This window comes from Orcinus orca, chromosome 4 (assembly GCF_937001465.1).
Source record: "Orcinus orca chromosome 4, mOrcOrc1.1, whole genome shotgun sequence".
Taxonomy (NCBI): domain Eukaryota; kingdom Metazoa; phylum Chordata; class Mammalia; order Artiodactyla; family Delphinidae; genus Orcinus; species Orcinus orca.
The window spans coordinates 74,022,362-74,049,125 of NC_064562.1; the positions used below are offsets into that span (position 1 = coordinate 74,022,362).

Sequence of the window (26,764 nt, forward strand, 5' to 3'; positions counted from 1 at the left end):
ATCTATTGTAATATTCTGAAGAATAGTAAGTTTGGCTCTCTTTGGGAATTGGGAGAGAGGGGATCATATGGATAATTTTTAGTTTGAACATAGGACTTAAGGTTAATTTGCATAATCAATGTTAGCTCTTATTATTATTATTATTAATGACTAGCAATACCTCACCATAAAGTTGTGACATTCAGAAAATACTAAATATTTTCTCCCTCAACAAGATAAAGCAGCTCTACTCTCATTGATCTGAATGAGACAAATCAAAATAAGACAAAGAGAAGTAAGTACTGGAACCTGTGGTAGCAGTCTTAGGAGAGCTGGGCCATTGAGCAACCTTAGGAGGGGGCACAGAAAGCCGGGAGTGGCTGGGAGATGTGGGGAGTTGTGAAGTTCAGAGAACTGAACCCTGGTCATAGCTTCTTAGAGATATCTTAATCCCGGAGACTCTCCCTTGCCTTGAACAACAGCTCCAACGGAGGAATCGTCATATTCAAGTCAAGGATCATTATCACTGGATTTGCCTGCAGGCACAGTGAACCTGAAGGAGAATGTTCAGATCACAACAGTATCAAGTTTCTACTGAATACCCTTCGAATACTAGGACTATCATTCCATCAGCCAATGGGAAAGAGAATTCAAACAAGCTCCCTTCTTCTCCTTCAGGCTCACTGAGAGAATGCCAAGACAAGTTGACTACGAACCTAACGTGATAAACTACTAGATCACACTACTCTCTGGAATAATTATTCTCAACACACGAATTATTTTCCACAAGGGGCCTGCAGGAGTGTGCTAAATTATTTCAAATGATAAATGTTGGCTTTTCAACAATAACTTATATTTGGAAAGTATGTTACAATTTACAAAACCCTCCTACTTATTCCTAACAATATTGAATAAAAAGTACATTTTACCATCAAGTTTAGAATTTAACTTCAATTAAATTCAACCCAAATTCAAGTATTACTTCATAGTATGATAGTAGTATGCTTGATACTAGAAATAGAATGATGATGACCAAGAAGTCTGAATGAAAAAAGTGATAGGATCCTTGTAAGACTAAGAGAGGCAATATGTATAAAATATTTTTTCCTGTGTCTGACACAAGATGCATACTTAATGAATGAGAGTGGTGTTTACCATTAATAATAACAAGCTATACTCTCTGCCTCTATCTTGTAGGTGTTCACAGTGTACTTAAACACAGCAAAAAAATGCTTGGCATTTGCAAGTGTAGGAAAAGGGTGTTTACTTAACATGGTCAAAGTACTCTGTTATATGCAAGTTTAATTTTTATTCCCTTGGGTTAAGGGTGAATAAAGCTAGGAAATTATGTTCTACCATATAATATCTGCTAACCAGGTAAGTTAGAAAAACACCATCACAGCACTTTAAAGCACAAGCCTGGAGACTCCTCAATAAGAATGCCAGATGCCTTGTTCCTATTTTATTTTAATCAACATCAAATGCTTTTATATTTCACTAAATAATATCGTTTGTTAACGTCTCAAGTTTGTGATGCTGAATCTTTGGCTATAGCCTATTTTTAATATATATGCACCAGGCAGGACCATCTGTTTATTCTGAACTTAAAAAAACATTGTCAGTGTGTGGATGTGCTGAATGTAATTTATGTTTGCACGTGAAACTTAATGCCTGGCATTATTCTAGTTCATTGATTATCTGCCAATGGAACCATGTTTATATTACTCATTTTATTATAGAAAAAAAGTTTAAAAAAATAGACACAGTTTTCCAAATGTGCCCAAATATTTTAGATTTTTTTCAGAGTATAAATTGTAACTGTCAACAATTAGCAACTGTATAAATTAGCATTTAGTATTAGACTTCTGATCAAACATAAGATGCTACCTAAAGGAAGACTATACACATTACTATACAGAATAAATACAGTACTGTTTTCACCAGCTTTATTACTAGTGGTTTACCATATTAGAAGGCGGAATGTATCTGGTAACTGGCAAACTTTTATGTAGCAAAATATTCAAAGTATCATCCTTAGTAATAAAATGGAGGACATTTTTCAGAAGTTAATGTCTTTTCTTGGTTATTGACAGGAACTTACCTAAATTGAATTGCTAGTGATGTTGTGAAGAATTCATAGGTAGGGTTCTATCATTAACTGCTAAGGCTGTCAACAAACTGTATAGAAAAACAATGAAAGAAAAGCAAACCAAAAATAAAACAACAGAGTTTCAACTGAAGAGTGTGCCTCAATTGGTATATTTGAGTCTCAAAATTCACCTCTGCTTAGGATTCTAATTCAGCTTCCAAAATAAATTCCCACCCAAACACCTTCATTGAGTGCTTCTGTTTGTAATACAGACATGATTTTGGGGTAGGGTATTTTGTGAGTAGTTAGAAAGCAAACTAAAGGTTAGGGACAGAGGATCCTTGGTGAGGACACATGTCCTTCAGAACTGCAACTTCTAATGAGCCCTGCTAAGAATTCCATTGTGCTGATTTACAAATCTGCTACAAAAATAACAAAGTAGACTTTCATTTCAGTTATAACACACAAAATTGGGAAATATGTCTGAAAAGCAAAGAGAACTTATTTGCGTAAAGAAATATATAATAATCCCATTAAATTAAGTACAAAATTGTAACAAACTTGTTTTAATAATGAAAGGTTTAAAAATAATAGTGCTTCTAGATGAAACTATTTTCTTTTTAAACTCCTGATTAATGAGATGTATGGGAAGAAAAATTACTATAATGGTGAATGCTGACTCAGGATCTTATTTTTATTAAGTAGTTTATAGTGAGGGTTGTGACTATTTTTTCTATTTATAGTGGCAGCTCTGGTTAATTAGCTTGTAATGTATTGTGACATTAATGCACTAGTAAACTACTGGAATTTACACTCCTATTCAGTAATAAAATCTATAAGTTGAAGAATGCATATAAAGTTATCACAGTCATAAATTATGTGACCAAATGCCATGTATGATCACATTAAACAATAGAATCTCTCAAATTTACTCATCGGGCGTAGGTGCCACTGAATTTATTAAATACTTCAGCTATTTTGAAATATAGATTTCAACATTTTTTTCAAGGTTATTTGGTAACTTGTTACTACATTTTCCATATGGTTACTAAGAGCATGTTGGTCACAATTAAAATACACAATACCAAAAAAGAAATACATTTTGACAAACAAGTGCATCAATTTCACAAAATATTTTTTCCCTAAAAAGTGAGTGCAAAAGTGAAAGAAATCAAGAGAATAGAAAGGAGGTAGTATGGTGACATGTGGATCAAAACCAAAATGATTCCTAAGCTACATATAGAACTTAAGGGGATGAAAAAGAAATGAAAATGTCACATATACTTTTTGAAAAATAATTATATAATTATTTTTTAAAATAGAGGTTAAAAAACAATTCCAAAGTTACCAATAATTAGTTCACTATCTCAAATATTCAAAGCACAATCACTGTTAAAAAAAAAAAGGTACCAAGTAATCCAAAATATTTGAGATAAGAACAGAATAAAATGGCAAAGTATCTGAAGCAATCTGATATGTAATTGTATGTTAGAAAATTCATACTTTCTACTGAAAAATTCCCTGTTCTAATATTGATAGCTATATTAATACATTTTAAACATTGTTTTGTATTGCTCTCTTGATGGATATCAAAAAGCTTAAGTATGATTTTCCTATGAAAATATAGTCAAGTCTGTAAAATACACAGGGAATTAATATATAAAGCAATAATTTCTAAAACATGAACATGCATGTACACTAGTGGAAATTGGTACAGGGAGGGAAAGAAAGAGAATACAGAGAACTGTAGTCAGTGGGGGAAGGGGACTATCAAGACATAGCTCTCATTTTCTCAATATGTATAAAATTATAGTAGAAAAATAGAAAAAATAGATATCTAATGTGGTTTTTCAGGTAGTTCAAAGGATATTGCTATATAATCACACAAAAATTATTAGAGACAGTACTTCAAAGTATTTAAAGAACCTAATTTATCTTATTGTATAAATTCAAATCAAAACCTATAATATACATGAGAGACTCCCTCTCTGTACATAGATATAGATAATGTACAGGTCATTTGTGTAATTTAAATATCAAAAATGTACACTATAATTAGAAACAGTAAATGCAGATGAGGGGTGAGAGTTGAAAGTTGAAAGGAAATACTTCGTGGTTCCAAAGCAATGATATTGCCAACTCTTAACATTTCCAATATTTGTTTTTAAATAAAATATTAGATAGTTTTAAGAAAAAAAGCACAAGATCTTTTGCAATGTTATTTTGGTGATTTATACAAACCTCTTCATTTATTCAATTAAATGTTCTTTTTTTTTGAAAATTACGGGACTATGGCACATGAGCTAATGACTATAACTGCAATTGCATTAATCACAGTAGTTTAGGAGGGTCTCTGGGTCAATGCATGTAGAGGAACTATGTGAGAACTAGAAGTTATCAAGACAATTCTTCTAAGGTAGAGAGCACAATTTGAGATAGATATAAAGCAGAGATCACTGCTGGATTCTAGTAGATCATTCTTCACCAGGTCAATACCATCACTACTTTTACTAAGATGATGCCGCTTTAAAGTGAAGCTCTTAATAATGCCTACTTGCCTACTAACTCTTCGGGGTCTAGTTTATGTCAGGTTATTTGCCAGGAACTTGACACTAACTGTTTCACTTAATCATCCTTAAAAACTTGTTTTACATTTGATAGACAGAAGCTGCCTAAGATCCTGCAGGTCTGCCTGGCTCCAAGGTCCAGACTCTTCCCGTATGTCACAACAGCAAACCCCAAAGTTCGCATCAATAGTAATAGCCACATATTATCTAGGGCTTACCAGATGCCAGACTCTATTCTGTATCATCCTTAATCCTCACAAAGACACTGTGAGGATTTCTTATTTCTGAACTTCTGTGTGGTAGTTGAGGAAATTAAATATAAGAAAGGACTAGAACTCCCAAGTTTAAGTTTATTGGCTATAAATCCCTTCATTTTATCACTCAATTTTTGTCTTGCTTCATTCTAAATTTATTTTACTCTTTATGTGCCTAGCTACAGTAGGTTGAAATGGCCCAAATTCCTCTCCTTCCTGTATCCATGGTCCTTTGGATTGTGGTTCCTCCATCAAGAGATGGAGTCCATTTCTTAAGTCTAGGGTTGGCTATGTGACTGGCTTTGGCCAATGGGACATAACAAACATGACACAAGTAGACTCTTAAACAATACCTGAACTTTAGGACTTTCCTACTCATTGCAGGGAATCCTGTCACAATGGGAATGAGCTGGGGCTAGCCTGCTGGAAGATGAGAGCCATATGGCCATCACTGCAGATGACATCAAGGTGACTACCAAACATGTGAATGAATTTCCTCCCCTGAAAATCCAACCAGCCTGCTAACTACTAAACATCCAGCATCAGTCAAGTCAGCACATATGCGATTCAACCAACTCTGTGAACTATAAAAATGTTTCCTGTTTTAAGCCACTAACTTTTGGAGTCGATTATTACACTGTCACACCCATGACTTTATAGTATTCTTCCCAAATCATACTGGGATCATGTCTGAAAAATTGAATTATATTAAAGTCACCAACTTGCATAAATAGGTCTCCATCTTTGGTGGGAACAACAATCTACTAAGAATTAACATGTCTAAAACAAGGCATCCATTTAAAATTCATCTCTTCCTCATGATGAGAAATTATGTCATAAGCATCCAAGTAGTTAATCAATATAGAAACCTTAGAGGCATTTCTGCTCTTTTCCCTGTATCAGTTCAGCCAATGCCATGTCTCTTCAAAACACTTCTCGGACCCTACCATTGCCACCAACACACTCCTAACTAATTTCCCAATCATCTTTTATCTGGATTACTGAAATGGCTTCCCTCTGTCAATCTTTCATCATCTACACTGATTACAGAGACACTTTTCCCATATCAAGAACTGATTCTGGGGCTTCCCTGGTGGCGCAGTGGTTGAGAGTCCGCCTGCCGATGCAGGGGACACGGGTTCGTGCCCCAGTCCTGTAAGATCCCACATGCCGCGGAGCGGCTGGGCCCGTGAGCCATGGCCGCCGAGCCTGCGCATCCGGAGCCTGTGCTCCGCAACGGGAGAGGCCACAACAGTGAGAGGCCCGCGTACCGCAAAAAAAAAAAAAAAAAGAACTGACTGTTATGATATAACACCCCACTAACTTAGGAAAATTTTTTAAAAAATTAAAAATATTTGATGATTTTTTTCCAGGATAAAGTACAAACTCCTTGGCATGAGACACAGAATCCTTCACAATCTCCCTCATTACATCTTCCCAGTCTCTTCCTCTAAAACTGCTCCCATTTTACTGTGCACTCAAGCACATTTCCTTAAAAATATCACAACTTTCAGGCTTCCCTGGTGGCGCAGCGGTTGAGAGTCCGCCTGCCGATGCGGGGGACACGGGTTCGTGCCCTGGTCCGGGAAGATCCCACATGCCGCTCAGCGGTTGGGCCCGTGAGCCATGGCCGCTAAGCCTGCGGTCTGGAGCCTGTGCCCCGCAACGGGAGAGGCCACAACAGTCAGAGGCCCGTGTACCGAAAGAAAAAAAAAAAATCACAACTTTCACATATAACATATTTTGGTTCATTCTGCTTCTTCTTTGTAAGGTTCTCTTACTGTCCCTGCTCAGTTTTCTTCTTGAAAAATGAGGATACATCCTTCACAATTTAGCTTGTCACCTTCACTTTCAGTCACTTAGAAATCATTTTAGGAGTTCCTATTGTGCGCCAAGCACAGACCAGTGGCTGGAGGAGAAATAATAATTATGACACTCTTTGCCCTCAAGGATCTTACAGAAGGAAAAAGGGACATTCAAGCTGAAAAATAAAATGCAGTGTTTTAGGAATAATAACTGAGGCAAGCACAGGGGATATTTGGAGGACAGAGGCATGTACTTAGCTCCTGCCTAGTACATGGGAAGACTTAAAAGAGGAACTGAAGGTAAAGCAGAGCATTGCAACACTGGTAGAAACTTACTAGGTAGAAAAGAAAAGGTAAGAGACTCCTGGCAGAAGAAATAGCATGTATAGAAAACATGTTCATAAAAGTCAGATCTAATGACTTTTGTTGTATACTATTGAAAGTATAAGAAAATATACCATGCCACTGGGACAAAGTGAGGAGAGTGGGACGGAGGGGTGGAAGGGAGGAGATATGGAGATATGTGTATATGTATAGCTGATTCACTTTGTTATACAGCAGAAACTAACACACCATTGTAAAGCAATTATACTCCAATAAAGATGTTAATAAAATAAAAATAAAGCTATGGTCCCCTTTGGAAAAAAAAAAGAAAATATACCATATTACTTTAAACTGAAAAATTAACCTTAGGATATTTGGTATTTATAAAATTAAAAGTTTGTCTATTATTACATTAGTTTGAACATTATAAAACATTTAAAAATCATTAATTTTTAAAAGTAGAAAGATAAATTCTGTATTTAGATTATGAGATAAATGTTACTTTTAACTTCTATTTTGTATGACTAGTTATTTTTAAAAATCTTTAAACAGATGGCATCAATTTAAATACATAATTTTAATTTATATACTTTAAAACTAAATTATCATATTAATAATAAAATGACTTTTAAAAGGAATAATAAAATATAAGATATCACTTTGCAAGGAAATAAATCTGTCAATATGACTTAGATTAAGACATCTTAACTTATTTTAAAATAAAAAAGGATAGTAGAAGAAGAAATTTCCAATAAACAAAAGTAACGGTTATCTGGTAATCTCTAAATCTAGGTTTGTTTTCAACTAGTCTTCCACTATGGATCCTCATTTCTTATTTGGTTTACAAACATTTCTCAAAACAATATTCACATCTTATTATAAATAAGACTTACTCTTTCTGTTATTACGTTCCTTACACACCATTTTCCTCCTGTTTTTTAAATAGGCACTGCATTGTAAGATACATATTTACAGTTATCTTTAATTTAATTAATTGTCTTCAACAAAGAATGAATAAATTTCTTTTTCTTTAAACTAAAAAAAAAAGAATACAACTCACCTCTAACAGGGGGTCTTTCTAGCTCAGAGTCAAGGTGAATTGGTGGAGAGATGTATGGTACCTGTCCATGATGTGCCTGTCCTGTGGACCCAAAAATAAATGTTAAGATATTATAATTATGTCTTCTTACATTTTTTTGGTTTTATGATGTCATACATCTCTCTTCACACTGAATTACTAACCATTATAGAGTGCAGATAGATCTTTCCAAACATAGAATCATTATGTGTCATCCAAACATCAAGCAATTAAATCAGTCCTTCTTAAGCCATCTACTTTGTTGTTGTTGTTAAATCACAAGTTTATTGTTGAGTGACACTTTTAAAAATACAATAAAACTGACTGACAAGAAAAATGAAATGCAAAAACTAAAGACATAAAATACAAGTCCCCATTTTTCATTGTTAAACAGACACTAAGTACTCTATCAATTTGCTTTGAGTGTTTCTAAACATTTACTCTTATTTTTTGCATTTATTTCACTGCAGATCAGTAATAAATGGTCTGCAGACTGGCATCTATGTCAGATAACACTTTGAATAGCACTTACTTAGATAACTTTACAATCCTAATTAATTTATACCTTATTTTTATGATTACTTTTAAACTTTTTACTTATTATTTGAGTAGAAAACTACTCCTACTTGCTTATTGTACTTGATGAAAAAATAATAACTAACCACAATATAAAAAAGCAGGTAGATGGATTCATTCTCTGTTTCTTGTAAAGCATGCTGCTAGTTCACATGCATATCTGTAATACATTTTCTGTCTCATGAGTTAAAGTTGATTTGAAGGACTAGACGCTGACTGAAAAAAATTGCTAGCTTAAAAACAGAAGAGTTTTCTAATGCTCAAAGTAGCTATAGCTTGTATACTGATAATCCAGTAAGCAATTAGGATTTCAAGGCAAGAAAGCATAATTACAGAGTTCAATTTCTAAAGCTACTTTATATAAAGAAGGTTTGGGTAAAAGTACAGAACCCACAGCTTTCTTTCTATAATGGGAATATGCAGTTGTATTTTATACATTTACTATAGCAATCTACAGGGTTGTTAATCTCTTTTCCTAAACAAGGAAAGTTAATGATACATAGATTATGATAACAATTAGAGTAACCTTCCTGTTTCAAGTAATATTCGACTTGTAATAAACTCTGCTGATTTCTCTTATGAGGCACATTTCAAATAATTAATATGGCTCCCTGTTGATAGTAGCTGCTATTGCTCCCAGCATTTTTCTAGCTAACAGCAGACACAGTGGAGAGGCTGTAATACACAGAGCTCCTCATAATGGTAACTAAGAATATTATGCTTTCACTGGTCATGTTTCAGTGGAATACTAAAAGCACTATTATAAAAGAAGTGACAGCGATTGTGCACTGCTAGCAGTCCATGTGTAATATAGCTTATTAAAAACTTCAGATTATCTTAATTATAAAAACACCTGATGTTTACCTCTGTTGCATACTTGGTTGCAAAAACATTTTTATTTTTAAGGTCTTGTGTCATTACAAATGAATTGGTTTGAAACTTTATTGATCATGTAAATGAAAATAAGAATCTTTCACTTTATATTGGTTCAAAATAACATCAGCGTATAAAATAGTATTGATTTCATGTCAAACCAAGGAACATGGCTTTTACTACATATAATAATAACCACTACGCAGTCATACATACATCATCTCCTTTTATGCAACCAATATCACTATAAGGATTTAAAGGTAGGTAATACATTAGTACACACACATTTTTAAATCAAAGATACAAGCAAAGGAGATTTAAGTAACTAACATGCAGATAGTAAACAGCAAGGCCAGTCATATTTTGACTTCAAATTTCAAGTGTTTTCATCTATATCATAATATTTTTCTCAAAGAAGGTATATTAAACCTGAAAATAATGCATATAGATTTTAGTGATTAAATTCTGACAAGTAACTGCTTTTGGGACTGTTACCTCTACATTTATAATGAAGTAAACAGTCCCTTTAAATGCCACATTTGCCTTTGTTCTTGGGATAAGCATGTAACCTCAACAGTACTCAACACAGGTACTTTAGGCAGTACAAGTTCACAGTGTGTATATCCCTAAGGGAAAATGGGGATATCAAAGAGCCAGTGGAATGGAATGGGGATTATTGACGGTCAAATTCTGAACCTGGTTTGCCACAATTTCCATTCTCTCTCCAAGGAGAAATCTAGCAAACTGCAGGATGCAGTATGGCAGGGAAAGTCACAGTGGTAGGCATTGACTGGGACTCTAAGCCTTAGAGAAAGATGAGAAATGCAGTAATGGATTCCAATCTGGTAAATGAAATTTCTGATCTACAGAATAAAAACTAGAAATTATGGAGGTTGTTGTTGATTGATTAAATTAATCAAATTCTTAAAAAGATTCCTGCCACACTTTAGATCAGTGGTATTCACACATTTATCTCCACAAAAACACATAAAAGGTTAAAAAAAAACACATTCTAGTAGGCAATACTTCTAACAAAGGATAACTAATAGATAAGAAATCTAAGGCAAAAATTCTCAGGGTAGTAATCTATCATCATCAGGAAGGGCATATGGAAACATGGGGAGATGCTGTGCATAGTTTGAAAAAAAATTCATTGTCTCTCAATGTCCCACCCCCCTCATAAAGAATTACTAAAAAAAGGAATTTGGCCAAGTTAGGAGAGTAGGAAGACCTTGAGCTCACCTCCTCCCATAGGCACACCAAAATCACAACTATTTTCAGAGCAACTATTGATGACAAAGAGTGGAAACCAGAAGAAAAGATCTTCTACAACTAAAGATATAAAGAAGGAACCACAACGAGATGGGTAGGAGTAGGTGGAATCACGATATAGTCAAGAGCTGTACCCCTGGATGGATGACCCACAAGGGGGATGATAATTACAACTGCAGAGGTTGTCTACAAAGAGTGAGAGGTCTGAGCCCCACATTAAGCTCCCCAGCCGGGGGGTCTTGTACCAGGAAGACAAATCCCCAGAACAGTTAGTTTTGAAGGCCAGTGGGGCTTAGTGTCCAGAGAGCCAGAGGGCTGTGGGAAATAGAGACTCCACTCTTAAAGGACATACACAAAATCTCACATGCTCCAGGACCCAAGGCAGAAGCAGTAAGTTGAAAGAAGCCTGGGTCAAACCCACCAGTTGATCTTGGAGAGCCTCAAGAAGAGGCAGAAGGCAACTGAAGCTCACCATGGAGATAAAGACACGGGTGGCAGCCATTTTGGGGAGTTCATTCTTCCACGCGGACACTGGTACTGGTAAATGTCATTTTGGAATCTTCCCTCTAGCCTATTAGCACTGGAACCTGGTCTGCCCACCAGCTTGTTTACACCAGTACTAGGATGCATAAGGACAAGTAACTAACTGGGTGAGGCTGCCTTAAGACCCCCTGAGCCCACAGCCATCTCAGGACATGGCCCTGTCCACCAGAGGGCCCAGGATCTGGGCCTACATACTACTGCACAGACACTAGACCTGGGACCCCCAGGTCTCTGCAGCCAGAGACCCTGGGTCCCAGCCCTGCCCATCAGCAGGTAGATACCAGCCCCAGGACCACCAAAGCCCTGCAGCCTGCTTTGTCAGAACCCAGCCAACACACCAAAAGGCCAGCACCAGCCTTAAGATCACTTGGGCCCTGGCCCTGCCCACCAGCACCAGCTTTTTAAAAATTAATTAATTAATTTATTTTGGGCTGCTTTGGGTCTTCATTGCTGTGCATAGGCTTTCTCTAGTTATGGTGAGCAGGGGCTACTCTTTGTCGCAGTGCGTGGGCTTCTTATTGCGGAGGCTTCTCTTTGTCGTGGAGCACGGGCTCTAGGCACACAGGCTTCAGTAGTTGTGGCAATGTGGGCTCAGTAGTTGTGGCTCACAGGCTCTAGAGCACAGGTTCAGTAGTTGTGGCACACAGGCTTAGTTGCTCCACGGCATGTGGGATCTTCCCGGACAAGGGCTTGAACTTAAGTCCCCTGCATTGGCAGGTGGATTCTTAATCACTGCACCACGAGGGAAGTCCCCCCAACACAAGCTTTGTGACACCTTGGGCTCCTCAGCCAGTGGCCCAGGATCCAGCCCAACACCAGCCTGACACCAGATTTGGGTCACCCCAGAACCCATAGCCAGCCATGTCAGGAACCGGCCCACCTACCAGCAGGCTGATAGTAGATCTGTGAACCCCAGCCCTGAACCACCCACCCCAGAATCTGGCTCTGCCACCAGTGGGTCAGTATTAGCCCCAGAACCCTGTGGCATTCTGCAGTGAGCAGCCTCACGACCCAGCCCTGTCAACCAGCAGCTGCCAGCTTCCGCAGGGTCTGGCAACCAACTGGACCAGGGGCCAGCCACACCTACCAGACCACCCACCATAGTCAGCCCTCCATAACAGAAGGATCCATGCAGCCCACAAAGGGGACACCCCTAGAGTATATAGTTCTGGTGACCAGAGGGAAGTTTGCTGTTGGGATGCACAGGATGCCTCCTACAAAAGGCCACTTCCCAATGTTGGGAAATGTAACCAACCTACAAGATACATAGAAATAAAAACAGAAAATTAGGCAAAATGAGGCAACAGAGGAACATGTTGCAATGGAAGGAGTAAGATAAAACCTCAAAAGAAGAACTAAGTGAAGTAGAGATAGGCAATCTACCTGATAAAGTGTTTATTTTAAGGTAATGACCATAAAGATGATCAAAGAACTCAAGAGAAGAATGGATGAACACAGTGAGAAGTTGAACAAGCAGAAGATAGAAAGAACTAAACACACCTGAAGAATACAATAACTTAAATAAAAAATACACCGTTAGGAATCAACAGATTAGATGATACAGAAGAACAGTCAGTGAGCTGTAAGTTATAGTAATGGAAATCACCAAAGCTGAACTGAAAAAATAGAAAGAAATGAAGTCATTTTAAGAGGTCTCTGAGACAACTTCAAGTGTACTAACATTCTCATCACAGGAGTCTCAGAAGGAGAAGAGAGAGAGAAAGGGACAGAGAAAATATTTGAAGAAATGGTAGCTGAAAACTTCCCTAATCTGAGAAATGAAACAGACATCCATGTACAGGAAGCACAGAGACTCCCAGACAGGATCAACTGAAAGAGGATCACGCCAAGACTCATTGTAATTAAAATGACAAAAATTAAATATTAAGAGAGAATATTAAGAATTAATGCAAAATAATAGTAATAATAATAAACTCCAGTTAAAACCATAAATAAGGTTCATAAAAATTTCTCTTGGACTTTATGGTGAATAATATTCAGCAAAAAAATGCAATCAGCTCAAAAAGAGCATAGGGAGGTAAAAAGCATGACAAACACATGTTTTAAAAATATGACACATTTTCCACCATATTTGACTGTCTTATACTAGTCTCACCTGGTCCTCATAACCACAGCTTTGTATATCGAAATATGTGATGTGCTCCTTTTATTTTTGTCCTTACTTTTCCAAATTAAAAAAGATACATATCTGCTTATTTTTCTTTCTGAATTTTATTGCATTTTTTTCTAAATTTTAAAGTAAAAAATCATATTGAGATTTTATTAGAATTACATTAATTCTATAAACCAATTTGGAGAATAAATATTTTAAATAGTGTGTCTTCATGTATTTTAAATGGACTGCTTTTTGTTTGAATTGCTTTTTAATAAATAGGAATAAATTATTTTTGAAGTTTTCTATATTTTGGTTATAAGAATATTTCATTGTGTAAGTATTCTATTTTCCCCATTTTGAATAAAATCTCTAAATTTTCTTGATGACTTTCATTTAACTTTTTTGACCTTTATTGTAATTATTCGTTATTGAGTCTACCTTACTAGCTCCTTAGAGCTAGACACACTGATAATAATATTTTGGTGATGCCCTGTGATCTTTGTTTCTTGTAAGAAGTGTATTCCCAGGTTAAGATTCATCTATATACCCTTGTATTTAATTATTTTGTGCTGCAGAATTTAAATTTTAAAGATTGAATTTATAGGACATGAATTTTAGGTGACAGAGTTTCCTGGTGTTGCTATTCACATGTCATTTTATCTTTAAGTCCCTACAAAGTAATTACCAAAGGAATAAGCATTGCTTAATGACAGATTTCATAAAAGAATTACAAAGAATTAAAAAGTGGGAGGAAAAAATGCTTCTTGGTTCATGGCTTAGGAGTCTAGAAGAATAATGGCAACAGGGTAATGGGTGGGTAGCTTATGAATTAGATTTTATTCAATTTTTAGTGTAGGTAAATCATACATTTGCATGAAGATGTCATATATATGCATTTATATATACATGTATGTACATACATACTTGTATATATGTGTACATTTATATGAAATATATACTTATATAATTTATATATCATACAATTCACCCATTTCAAATATACAATTCAATGTTTTTAGTACATTTATAGATTTGTGCAACCACTACCACAATCAATTGAGACTACTTTCATCACCATAAAAAGAAATTTGAAGCCTCTCAGCAGTCACTCCCCATTTCCTCCCAACCCACCCTAGTCCTGGGCAACCACTCATCCCCTTTCCACCTCTATAGATTTACCTGTTCTGGACATTTCACGTAATTGGAATCATACAAATATATAGTCTTCTGTGATCAGTTTCCTTCATTCAATTTAATTTTTCAAGGCTCCATATGGTAGCATGAATCAGTACTTAATTCCTTTATGCTGCCAAATAATATTCCATTGTAAAAACATAACATATTTATTGTATCCATTAATCAGCTGATGGACTTTGGGGATAATTTCCACTTTTTGACTATTATGAATAATTCTGCTATGAACCTTCATTTGAAAGTTTTTGTGTGGACATATGTTGCATTTTTCTTGAATACACATACCTAGAGGTGGAATTGTTGGGTCGTATAGTAAACTCCATGTATAAACTTTTGTGGAAATGTCAGTCTGATTTCCAAAGCTATACCATTTTACTTTTCATTAGGAATGTATGAGGGTTCCACTAACACAGAGATGTTTTTCAGGGTTTTTTGCTTGTTTGTTCATTTTAAGGTGATAGTCTAGTTAATCAGGATTGACGAGACCTGAAATAATTAATATTAAGACAATTGTGAAATCTGGGAAGGGAATAATCTCCCCAAATGAACACAGAAAAGTAAAGCATAGGGTTTGGGTCAGAAGTTGTACAGTTCAACCACATTGCAAGAGTAGAAGGAAAAAAATGATCTGGCCAAAAACACGAAAACAAAGAAAGAGCTGCTCACATTCTGAAATGAAAATGTGTGAACTATCTATCCAGTGTTAGGTATGCCAAAGATGTAGAAGATTTAAGGGTGCTGGTTAGTAGAACACAAAAGGCCATTATAGATTTTGGAAAAGCCACTAGTTTTCTATTTTCAATCTCTTTTTCAACTTTCATTTAATTTCTATTTCTTTGAGGAATTCTCTGCAATTTCTACTAAAGTTCAAATATAGAAAAGACTTGACCAGCACTAAGTACAGGAAAAGGATTTTTTTTTTGTCCTCTTTCTACTGTCAATACTTTACTTGCATATCAGGGCACAGCAATACACTTTTAGAACCATAGAGTTTGGAGGGAGAAAGACATTTGATATCTTATAATCCCAAACCTACATTTTTAGAATAAGGAAGCTGACATCTTGATAAATTGGTGACTTTCAAATGTCAAATCAAGGTGGTGGTTCTCAAGAGTGATGTCAGAGGACAGTAAGAAAGGGAATGCAGCTAGCCTGCAGAAAACTGCCCTCAACCCTCTCTTACTTCTGAAGCCTTACTTAGCAAGCAATTATTTTCAAGTTGTGTGGGCCATGAGCTTTCAGGTTGTTGAGACATTAAAAGGGTTGAAAACTATTTATTTATAAAAATATGTATATTTTTTTCGATTTGGCTCTGCCTATAAACTAAAGGCAACTTAGTCTAACAGGTAAGATCATGCCCAGGAAACAGAACTGCCAGTGTTGGTATTTGGACTCTGCCACATTTTAGCCATAGAATTATTAACCATATAAGTTATTAGCCAGCAACTATCAAGCTGTTTAACTTCTATGTGCCTCAATTTCCTCATTTGTATAATGGGGATTACAATAGCACTGACTTCATAGAGGTGTTTTGAAAATTAGATAAATGTATACATATGTAGTAATTAGAACAGTGCATGGTATGTAGCAAAGTACTTAGAATTTTTAGCTATATTATTATTATTATGCTAAATTCATTAATTCACCAAACAATATTAACTGAGTGCCTCATATGTGACAGGTGCCTTCTTAGGCGGGTGGCATACATCATACAACAAAATAAATGATAATCCACACTCTTATGTAAGGGAAGACAGATAGTAAGCGTTTAACACAGTAAATATTATGTGTGTGAGATGCTGAGGGCAATGGAAACAAATTAGAACAGGCTAAAGGGGATCTGAAGTAGGAGGGGCAGGTTGCAATTTTAAATAGAGTGATTGGGAAGGCCTAATTTAATTTCTATGAATAGATTTTGAAGAGTTCAAGAAAAGGCAAGAGATATTATCTGACTTTTATAGGAAATTGTAAAAAGATAAAAGTATAGATAAGAGTCCAAATCTAATTCTATTAATTAAGAATGAAAGAACAAAATGTGCTGGTAGCAGATGCTTTTGCCTAACATTTATTTCAAATTTTACACATATTCATATACATATTAATAATGACACCAATGACCAATGAGCAAAAGAAGACATAAATAAAATATGGTGATATGTAATTGGGAAAATTCCTATTTATTCCTAAAGTAAAAACACATTTTACTACCATAAAGTCCCCATTGGTTTCTCCAGTTATACTATCTTTCAACTCAAATTTTCCTCATTTTCTATATAGTGCTGTAAACAAGTTTAATAGTTTATGGCTCTCCAGGCAGATTTCATGCCTTCTTTTTGTTCGTTTCCTTTAAATTTTCAACTTCTGATTTTAATTATTTCCTCTAGAGATATGACATTTCCCCCTCCTTAAAAACAATAAAATAGATCTCACATTTTTGAACATGGGGTTTTTAATGATATTGCCATTTTCCTTTTACAAGCTTTAGAATGATAGCAGGTTACATTGCTGCATTTCTCTGCCCTATTATAATAATGACTCCATGTGGAATGTGGAAACCTATACTAAACTACATTGAAGAACGGCATATGGGATTTTTCTAAGTTTTTCAAATACTCTGAAAGTAAATGAGACTCCTCAAAAAAAGTTTAATTTTTTGTTGAAAATAATTTCAGCTACAAAAAAAATACCAGAGGTCAACGTGTTGGCTGTGATGATGGAAAACTGCGTGTGCCTGACATTACATCAGCTTGCCTTTTCTGTCTTTAAATCCCAGTCTGACTATAATCATCTGGCATCCAAAAAGTCAGCTTTCAGGTGCAGATACAAACACCAATCAAAAGTAATCATCAAAGAAAAGAGTTGTAAAGTTGTCAATTTAACACCTATCTTTTCACTCTGGTTTCCTTTTCCCCCTTCATCTTATTACTCACACTTATTTTCAGTGACTTTAGTAAAATATGAAGTAGCAGAGAAACAACTACATGCTTGACTTCTTATTGAGGATATAAAGTCATTGATGGAGGTGCAAAGGTCACTGACTGGCTTCTCTCCAGTGGATATTTCTTGCCACAAAGGAAACAAATCGAGTAATTTGGAGCAAAGGTAACTTTCTTGTGTTGTGTGTGTGTGTGTGTGTGTGTGTGTGTGTGTGTAGTCCTTCCAGCAAATATTTCTTCAGTACCCACTCCCACTCTGTGACCAGTATTAACAATACCATATGAACAAGATAATACAATGCTCCAAACAGACACTTCAGCTTAGATGCAGGGTTAAGAAATTGCACTGAAGTATGATATGTACCTTGATAGAGGTGAGAGAAAAGAGTACAACAATAGCATTGAACTGAGGTAAGTGAAGTGAGGGAAGATGAGAGAAAGATGAGACTGAGGGAACAGCAATTGGTAGTCTAGTGAAAGAGTATGGCACGCACGGGGAATCAGAAGGAATGATATGAGGGGATGCCTGCTGATCAGATAAGTGAGAGGGCTAGGAGACAGGGACCCACAAAGGAGGGTGGGTAGAAAAGATGATTAAAAATAATGTAGGGCTTCCCTGGTGGCACAGTGGTTGAGAGTCCGCCTGCCGATGCAGGGGACACGGGTTCGTGCACCGGTCCGGGAGGATCCCACATGCCGCGGAGCGGCTGGGCCCGTGAGCCATGGCCGCTGAGCCTGCGCGTCCGGAGCCTGTGCTCCGCAACGGGAGAGGCCACAACAGTGAGAGGCCCGCGTACCGCAAAAAAAAAAAAAAAAAAAAAAAATGTAAAAATTCAAAAATGTAAAAAAAAGGAGAGAATAAAAATTACATGTGAAGGGGAACAGAATATATCACCCCAAAGCATGCCACTCTGGCATATTGATTATTTTGAATTAAAGTTACTTGAGAAACAAATGGTACAAGAAAGACACTCTGACCCTCCTTTGTCTCCCTGAAAGCAGGAAATAAATCTCCCATGTGAAAGGTATCCTCTCTGCACAAGGAGGACAGAAGGCATCATTATCCCAGATAAGGAACTCAGGGCTGAGAAAGCTGCATAAACAAGCCCTGTTACTTCTTCACTAATTTACTACCCCAAGTCCAAACCCCTTTCTTACAATGGTCAATTCTTTGAGTCATAGTTTTTTGGGCCTCCAGTACAAACAAAATCAAATCTGTTTTTCTCTTGCTAATCTTTATGTCAATTTAATTATTAGACCAGCCAAAGAATTTAGAAGGGGAAAAGGGACAAGTTTTCCACCTCTATACATGTTTATCACCCAGCTTCATCAATGGTTAATTCAGGGGCTATATTGTTTCACCGTTCTCCTCCTATGCCTCTTTCCCCATCCCAGAATACGGGGAAGCAAATCCCAAACATCATATAATTTCATCTGTAAATTATTTGAGTATGTGTCTATAAAATATGAGTTCTTTAAAAACAACCACAATACCATTATGATACCTAAGAATTAGGAAGATACATTGTGAAATGAATTTAATGTAAAATTCAATGAAGCAATTGTCAGGAAGAAATCAGCCAGTCTGAAAGAAATGAAACCTGTTGGCCTGAAAAATACCTCATTGGTCCTAGGGCTGAAATTGTGTTGGACTGAGGAATGTTTTATATCAATGATGAATTTCAGGTGCTCACAGATATAGAGGGGACTCTATCTTATAAGCCATACAAATGCTTTCCTTTCTTTCACAAGCGTGAAAAACAGACTTGGTAGTTAAAATGATAAACACTGAATTTTGGATGCATTGCTTCAAAATTATTCCTTGAAGTCTCAGAAACCTATCGTAGCAAGCCTTACAAAAATAAACTAGAAACAGAATAGAAAAAGAAAAATAAATCAGAGCATTTATCCTTCCTGAATTTCTAGTTTTTATAATTCTTCAAAAATAAACAGGAATGAACACTTTGGAAACTGAAGATCATAGTAATAAAAATAGTTATTTTCTAATTTTCTAAGAGACTAATACTAAGAAGCACCATGTGAGGTAAATATTGCTTCCCATTTTAAAAATGCAGTAACTAAAGCTTTATAAGGTTAAGTGGATTTTCAAAGGTTACACAACAGTGTGTGTAGGGATCAGGTTTCAAGTCCAGAGACCATGTTCTTACTATGTAGCTTACTGCCTCCACACCCTCTAAATAGACCTATGAGGGTGGAGAGAGGCAAATATACTAAATTTCTGAAACATTAGAAATTCTTAGTCCTTTTCCAGGCTAACCTAAAATTAAGTGTTTACATTAATAAAAGACTAAATCACAGAACAATCAGGACTCTAAAATCACTTTTCTCAAACAATGAGCAAAACACTATGTTCTACTTAACCCTAGGTTAACTATATTAGCCTTCCCCGGACATTTGTTTTTAATTTTAGTGGAGGTCTTAAAAATGGTAGGGGTCAGTAATACAGATTTCCTTGAATCATTGTGATTCCAAAAGCTGGAAGAAAGAAAAAAGACACTTGAAGCAGTCCTCCTCCCCACATGCACACTCACATCTTTCCTATTGTTTATCATCATTGTACTAAGCCCATGTTTTGCATACAGTAGAATAAGGAGAAAATATTTTACTATTGAAGTAGTTAATATTCAGGCCTATTCCACTGAAGGTGTGTATTCAGGGTGAGGAGCTGTGAAAAGCTAGTTTAGAAAAAACACAGGTGAACCTAATGAGCAGAACTGTGATGTTAGCATGAACACAGGGGTCCATAACTTCAGTTGGTCAATTAGCACAGGACATACAAGAGGCTGTTCCTAAGCCTCCTTCTCTTCCAGAGCAATTCTGATTTGCGAATTATACCTTCCTCAGATATTTTGCTTATAGCTTATGGTAGATAGAACACTGGTCCTTCCTAATCCTCAGGATCTGTAAATATGTTATTTTATATGGCAGGAGGGACTTTGCAGATGTGATTATGGTTGAGATGGGGAGATTATCCTTATGACAGTAGTTCTTGAAAGTCGAAAAGGGAGGCAGAAGAGTAAGTCAGAGTGGTGCAATGTGAGAAACACTACATAAGCTATTGCTGGCTTTGAAGATGGAGGAAGGGGACCAGAACCAAGGAATTGGGGCTGCTTCTAGAACTAAAAAAGACAAAGATCCTTTCCAGAGTCTACATAAAGAACTACTTTTAGCCTAATAAGACCTGTGTTGAACTTCTGTCTTAGAGAAATATAAAGTAATAAATTAGCATTGTTTAACCCTCTAAGTTTGTGGTACTTTGTTCCAGCAGTGATAGAAAACTAAGACACGATATAATAACTGGTATTTATTTTAATTCTAAAAATATCCTTTTCATATTAAATATACTAATTATTTGAACAGCTAATACATGGATATGGTATATATTCAACTGGGACAAAATGAAAGCATCTAATCAACCTGATGGCTATCCACAGGCAATCTCTCTTTCCGGTATCTTGTGTACATTTCTGGAGTTACTCTAAACCCTTACAACACACACATATACACACACTCTACCATATATTTATTTATTTGAATTGCTGCCATATTAAAACACACTGATATTCTGCATTTTGTCAAGACTGCTCTAGAAGACAGTTCTAGAGCTTCAACGTTTAACCACATCTTTCTAATACATACAAATTCTTGCATACATTATTAAGAATGTATCATCACCTAAAATATCACCAGTGGCACAGATAGTTCTTTTAATCAGAAAGAGGAGATTACTTCACAAGGCAATGTAATAACTTGATGACTGCAACTAAATGATAAGCACAAAACACAACTATATATAATGAGATAGACAAAACAAAAATCAAAGAGATAGAATAGCTTCCTTAGAAATCATCTAGCCCAACTGCTGTAATTTACAGGGGGAAATAGGCCTAGACAAGGTATAGGACTCACGTAAAGTCACCCTCTAGCTAAGGGCAAGAGGCAGACATAGCATAATAGTTATATAACCCCTAGTTATGTGTTCTTTCCTTTATACTACTCTATCTCTTTATTTTTTTAATTAGGATTTTTTTTAGAACATTTAAAAATTCATAGCAAAATTAAGGAGGTACAGATTTCCCATGTATCCTGTCCCCACAAAGGTATAGATAGCCATTATCAATGTCCCCGACCACAGTGGTACATTTATTACAATTGATGAACTGACACTGACACATCATAATCACCTAAAGTCCATATAGTATTAGGGCTCATTCTTGGTGTTGTACAGTCAATGGATTTGGACAAATGTATAATGACAACTGTCCATGATTATGATATCATGAGTATTTTCACTGCCCTAAAAATTCTCTGTGCTTCGCCTATTCATCCTCTCTCCTCCTTTATTTCTCTTATTTTTATGACAGAAAATGTAGAAAGTATAGAAACTTTGTTGGCTAACGATTAGGGCTAGGAATGCTGCATTACAGGAAAATAAAAGTTTTGTATAAAAGTAAGAGTTTATCCACTGTTATGAAATTACCTAGGTCACAGATTTACTGTGAGAATGAAATCAATAGTGACATAAAGATTACTAGTGTCTAGTAGAGAATCAAGCTTCATTAAATGAGTTTAGTTCCTACCCCTTTAATAAATATTTCCTTTCAGGTTATTTTATTGCTGTGTTGTGCATTTCTGACATCTTATTCATCAGTAAACAAAAATGATAAGTATAAGTAATGAAAAATAACTTACTTTTTAAAGGTTTTTTTAATATCTAATTTTGGGGAGGAGTAAATTAAGACATGAGAATTTTGGATCAAGCTGGAATCATTCCTTGTCATGTTTTCCAAAACTCAGAATCTAATTGTGTAGTGGGATATTAAAATGTGGGCAAGCTTGGTTACTGATTCAAAGTTTCTGTTATGTATCAGCTGCATTTCTTATTAATATTCAGATACTTTGTGGTATTTTAAGAATATAGCAGATATTCTGTGCAGGATTGTGATAATGAAGTATATCTGATCTTCCTGATGATATATCTTTGTTCAAGAATGGGTCACTCTAAAATTGTAAATTTTTAAAATAAATTACCAAATGTTAGTTTTATAGCAGTTATTGATCATCGAACTTGCAAAGACTGAGTAAAATAACTCTTTAACACAAATAATGGCAAAAGAGAAAGAAACTGTGTATGAGCTTTCATTAATTTCCTTAATTACTCATTTATTCATTAGGACAATATTTAATGAGTGCCTACTATTTACTGGTACCAACCACTGGAAATAAGCAAGTAAACTGTTAACTCTTGGAAGCTATAATCAGAGATATAAAATTATGGGATTTAATTGAAAAATCCACTTATTAAGGTAAAGGGAGCCCAATAAATATGTATGTGACTCAGAGTAGGTGTTCAATAAATACTTATTATTTTTGCCTATAAGAAAGGCAAAAATAACCTTGATTACTGAGAAGTAAAATCTCCTTGGGTGACTCAGGAAAGGCTGGCAGAGGACCAGCATCAGGCGCATACTGTGGCTCTGTAAGACTGAAGTTGTCATGTTCACTCTCCTAATTCTCTTGTGATATTTGGAAATATGATTCACCATATTATAAAGTGCTTTTTAAGAGAGAGAAAAAGATGAGGTGTTTTCCATGTATCTGATTTATAGCAAAAAATACATAAAGGGCATAGTCTATTAATTTACTGAATCCACGTTTTTACTTATAATTAAATTCACCTATCAAAACTTAATGTCAAAAGAAGATACCAATTATTTAACCTTTTCAACATGCAGCCTAGATATCAAATTCCAGGAAAATAAAAAGGGTGAAGTAGGCTTTATACTCATTTTCAGTTATGAAAATTTATATAATATTTAAAAATGTGTATTCTCCAGAAACTATGTGCGATGTGGGAAAATGTGAATAGCAATTTTGTGTGTGTATTTATATTTATATATTTATATTTATAGTCACGTGAACACACACACATACACATCTTGAATACCCTCAAATTATTCTAGGATTTCTTAAACTTGTTTTAACATTTGCTACAATTTTGTAAATATTAAAACTGAAACATCCTTTCACTTCTCTAATCTGTCTTCATTGGAAGAATAAGCGAACTGAACACATTTATAGCAAAGCCTTTACATAGGTCAATCCAGGTATAAAACTCCATGAGAGTTGGAAGCATAACAACTCCAGTTTCCATGTACTCTCTGGCATCCTAGGACTCACTCAAATGTCTTAGTCACTGTAAGAATTCAGTGTATTTCTGTGAAAATTCACATCGATGACATAAAAATTAAGATGAATGTTAAAATTGCTACACTTCAATTATAAACAAGGTAAATAGTAAAACTCTGTGAAAATTTCTTTCATAAATGGAAATAAATTCACAGTGCCACTAATTTTGTTTGAGAAATGTTACAAATTTTATAACTATTCAATTCTCTCAGACTGTCCATTTCTACCAGAAAAGATTCATGCGATTCTTGAAGAGGTCTTTACCAAATGAGATGCACAGTAATTCCCTAGTACAGACTTTAACCCAATGCATTTATGTAGATTAAAAAAACAGTCTTCTAATGTACTTTTTTCAATTTTATTTTCCCCCTTATTAAGTAGGTGGCAATTACATCATTATGATAAACTGTGAAAAAAATGGATAAATTGGCACTATATTTATATTATTTATCTCTATTTAATGGAACTAAAACTAGTTAATGTCATAAAGGAAAGATTGGAATTACGTGTTTAGGATAAAGGGTTACAGTGCCTGGAAAGTGATATTAGAATTACTTCAAAGGAAAACTAGCAAATGAAAATCTGCTTCTAGAACCACAGAAGCAAGCAGCAAGAAGAAAAGTATAGACCAGGGTCTTCACAACAGAGGTTTGTTCCCTAGAGTACAGAGCTAAGAAGCTGGCCTGCTGTGTTTATACTTTTAAAGTTCCGCTTTAAAGACTATCCTAGCATGCTAAGAAAAGCATAACATGTTAAATTTTCTTGTCCTCCCTGCTGATAGATCAGAAAATATCCAGTAACACTAATCCACAAAGAAGACTGGTAAAGCATGTTAAATGTACCTGAGGAAAAATTCATAGGTGGATGGCAACAAAATGCTAACACCTTGCCCTTAGCCCCACCCCCAAGGAAGGGTCCAGAATATGAAAAGTAGCAGCCTGGATTTGACTGGATAAATGTTATCAGTGGAGAAGTGTGACAACATAGATCTCAAAGTAAAAGCTACTCATCAGGTGTTATTCTCAAATGATGCCCATCAGGCATTTTTCCTCTCAGCTTCTGAGTCAGTAAATCTTAGAGAAGGCATATCTATAGGAGAATTAGAATAAGACCTTTGGATACTAGAGTATAATAAACTAAATATACCGAAACTTATTTAAAGGAGGAGTAGAAAAATTCAAATATATTAATTACAGGTCCAGTGTTCAAAGTTCTTTATATGTAAAATGATATAGTTAGGCAAGACAATGAAGAATCAGGCTTCCCTGGTGGCGCAGTGGTTGAGAGTCCAACTGCCGATGCAGGGGACGCGGGTTCCTGTCTCAGTCCCGGAAGATCCCACATGCTGCGGAGCGGCTGGGCCCATGAGCCATGGCCGCTGAGCCTGCGCGTCCGGAGCCTGTGCTCCGCAACGGGAGAGGTCACAACAGTGAGAGGCTCGCGTACCGCAAAAAAAAAATAGTAATAATAATGAAGAATCAGAGGAGATTTTTTTTTTACAAGAATATATATGAGGTTTGTTTATGAAATTAACTTTTTTTTCAAAGAAAAGAGAAAGGGAGATGCTTATTTCCCCCACAATTAGGTTCGAATCTCTTCTCCCTTTTCATCAATCCATGCGATCTGTGAGAGGATCTATCATGAAGAAAGCTCAGCAGGACCTGCCAGATTATTCAGTTAGTTGACAGAGATCAATATACACCCCAAAAGACCTGAATTCAGAAAATTCCATGCAAAAGGTATTGCACGCATAAGGCTTACAAAAGTGGGATCAGAGTGACCCAAGCATAATAAGACCAGATTTTCACATCGAGAATAAAAGGATATGGATATTCTTCCAGGATGACGACAGTGAATTTTACCACCTAATTCTTTCAATAAACTCTAAAATATCTCATTGTATAGAACGAAACTGCCTGTAGTGAAATTTTGACAACTCCCCTCTGTGTGCTAAAATGCTGTCAGCTGAAAAATCTGAACTCTTTGTGCAAATTGTTCATTTTTGACAGATTTATCCTAGTTTTATGTTTGCAGTCTTAATCAAAGGAATTTGGAAAAGTTAGAATTTAGCTTTACACTCAAAGAATAGGAAGCACTATTAGCATAATTTGGAGGTACTAGGCATTTATATTATAGTTATCTATGAAAAGTATAAGCTGTCATAAAAGTGAAAATATTTATAAAGTAACAGTATAGAGTTTGATTGATTTTAAGATACTGTATATTTTAATAGAAATATCTTTTTCTTCGTTATGCCACATTATTTCATAGTTTTATGTTTTCCTCTTTAAGAAACAGATATATTATTTTCATATTTCTAAAAAGGTCATCATACATTATTGCAACTTAATGTATGATTAAATGAATCTCTCAGCTCCTATTATGTCTCAATTTTGGTGAAAATTTTGCATATTATAGTCTTATTTTTTTTCTTCAGACTTCAAGGAAACACCATCTGATAGATATTTTAGCTTTCCTCAAGTGATCTGAAAGTGTTAATTCTTATTCATAAAGGATTTTAAGATTTATATTGGGGGAAACAAGCAAAGAAGTAATAAACATAACTCCAAGGACATGCTTATAAAAAAAAAAAACACCTCTACTAGTGTAAATTTAGATGATTTTTTTTTGTTGTGTGGAATTCTATGTCTGTTTTTATTGTTGTTCAGCATCCCTTTGTTTCAGGATATATATAGCATTCAATATTAATCCTGCTCTAAATACACTGGGTAGGGCTCACCCTTTCCAGTATCCTCTAAAATCTGAGAGGTGAGTTCATCACCCAGGTTTGGTCACTCAGAGGGTTCTATCAAATATATCAGAAGACCCTATCAGAATTTTCCCTGGAACTTGCTAATGCTAATAGAGAGAAGGAATGCTCTTTCTCTGAGAACCTGAGCTCCATGAAAAACATAGGCTTGAAGATGCTGGTGATCATCTTGTTACCA

At 35.5% G+C, this 26,764-nt stretch overlaps 1 protein-coding gene across 1 annotated transcript in view; it reads right to left on the bottom strand.

Annotated features, from left to right (window-relative positions):
- ADGRL3 (adhesion G protein-coupled receptor L3) overlaps positions 1 to 26,764 on the bottom strand; it is an 868,464-nt gene that overhangs the window by 259,875 nt on the left and 581,825 nt on the right. Inside the window, exon 9 of the mRNA XM_049709340.1 lies at positions 8,079 to 8,159. Coding sequence (XP_049565297.1) covers positions 8,079 to 8,159 — 81 coding nt within the window. The remainder of the gene's footprint in view (positions 1 to 8,078; positions 8,160 to 26,764) is intronic.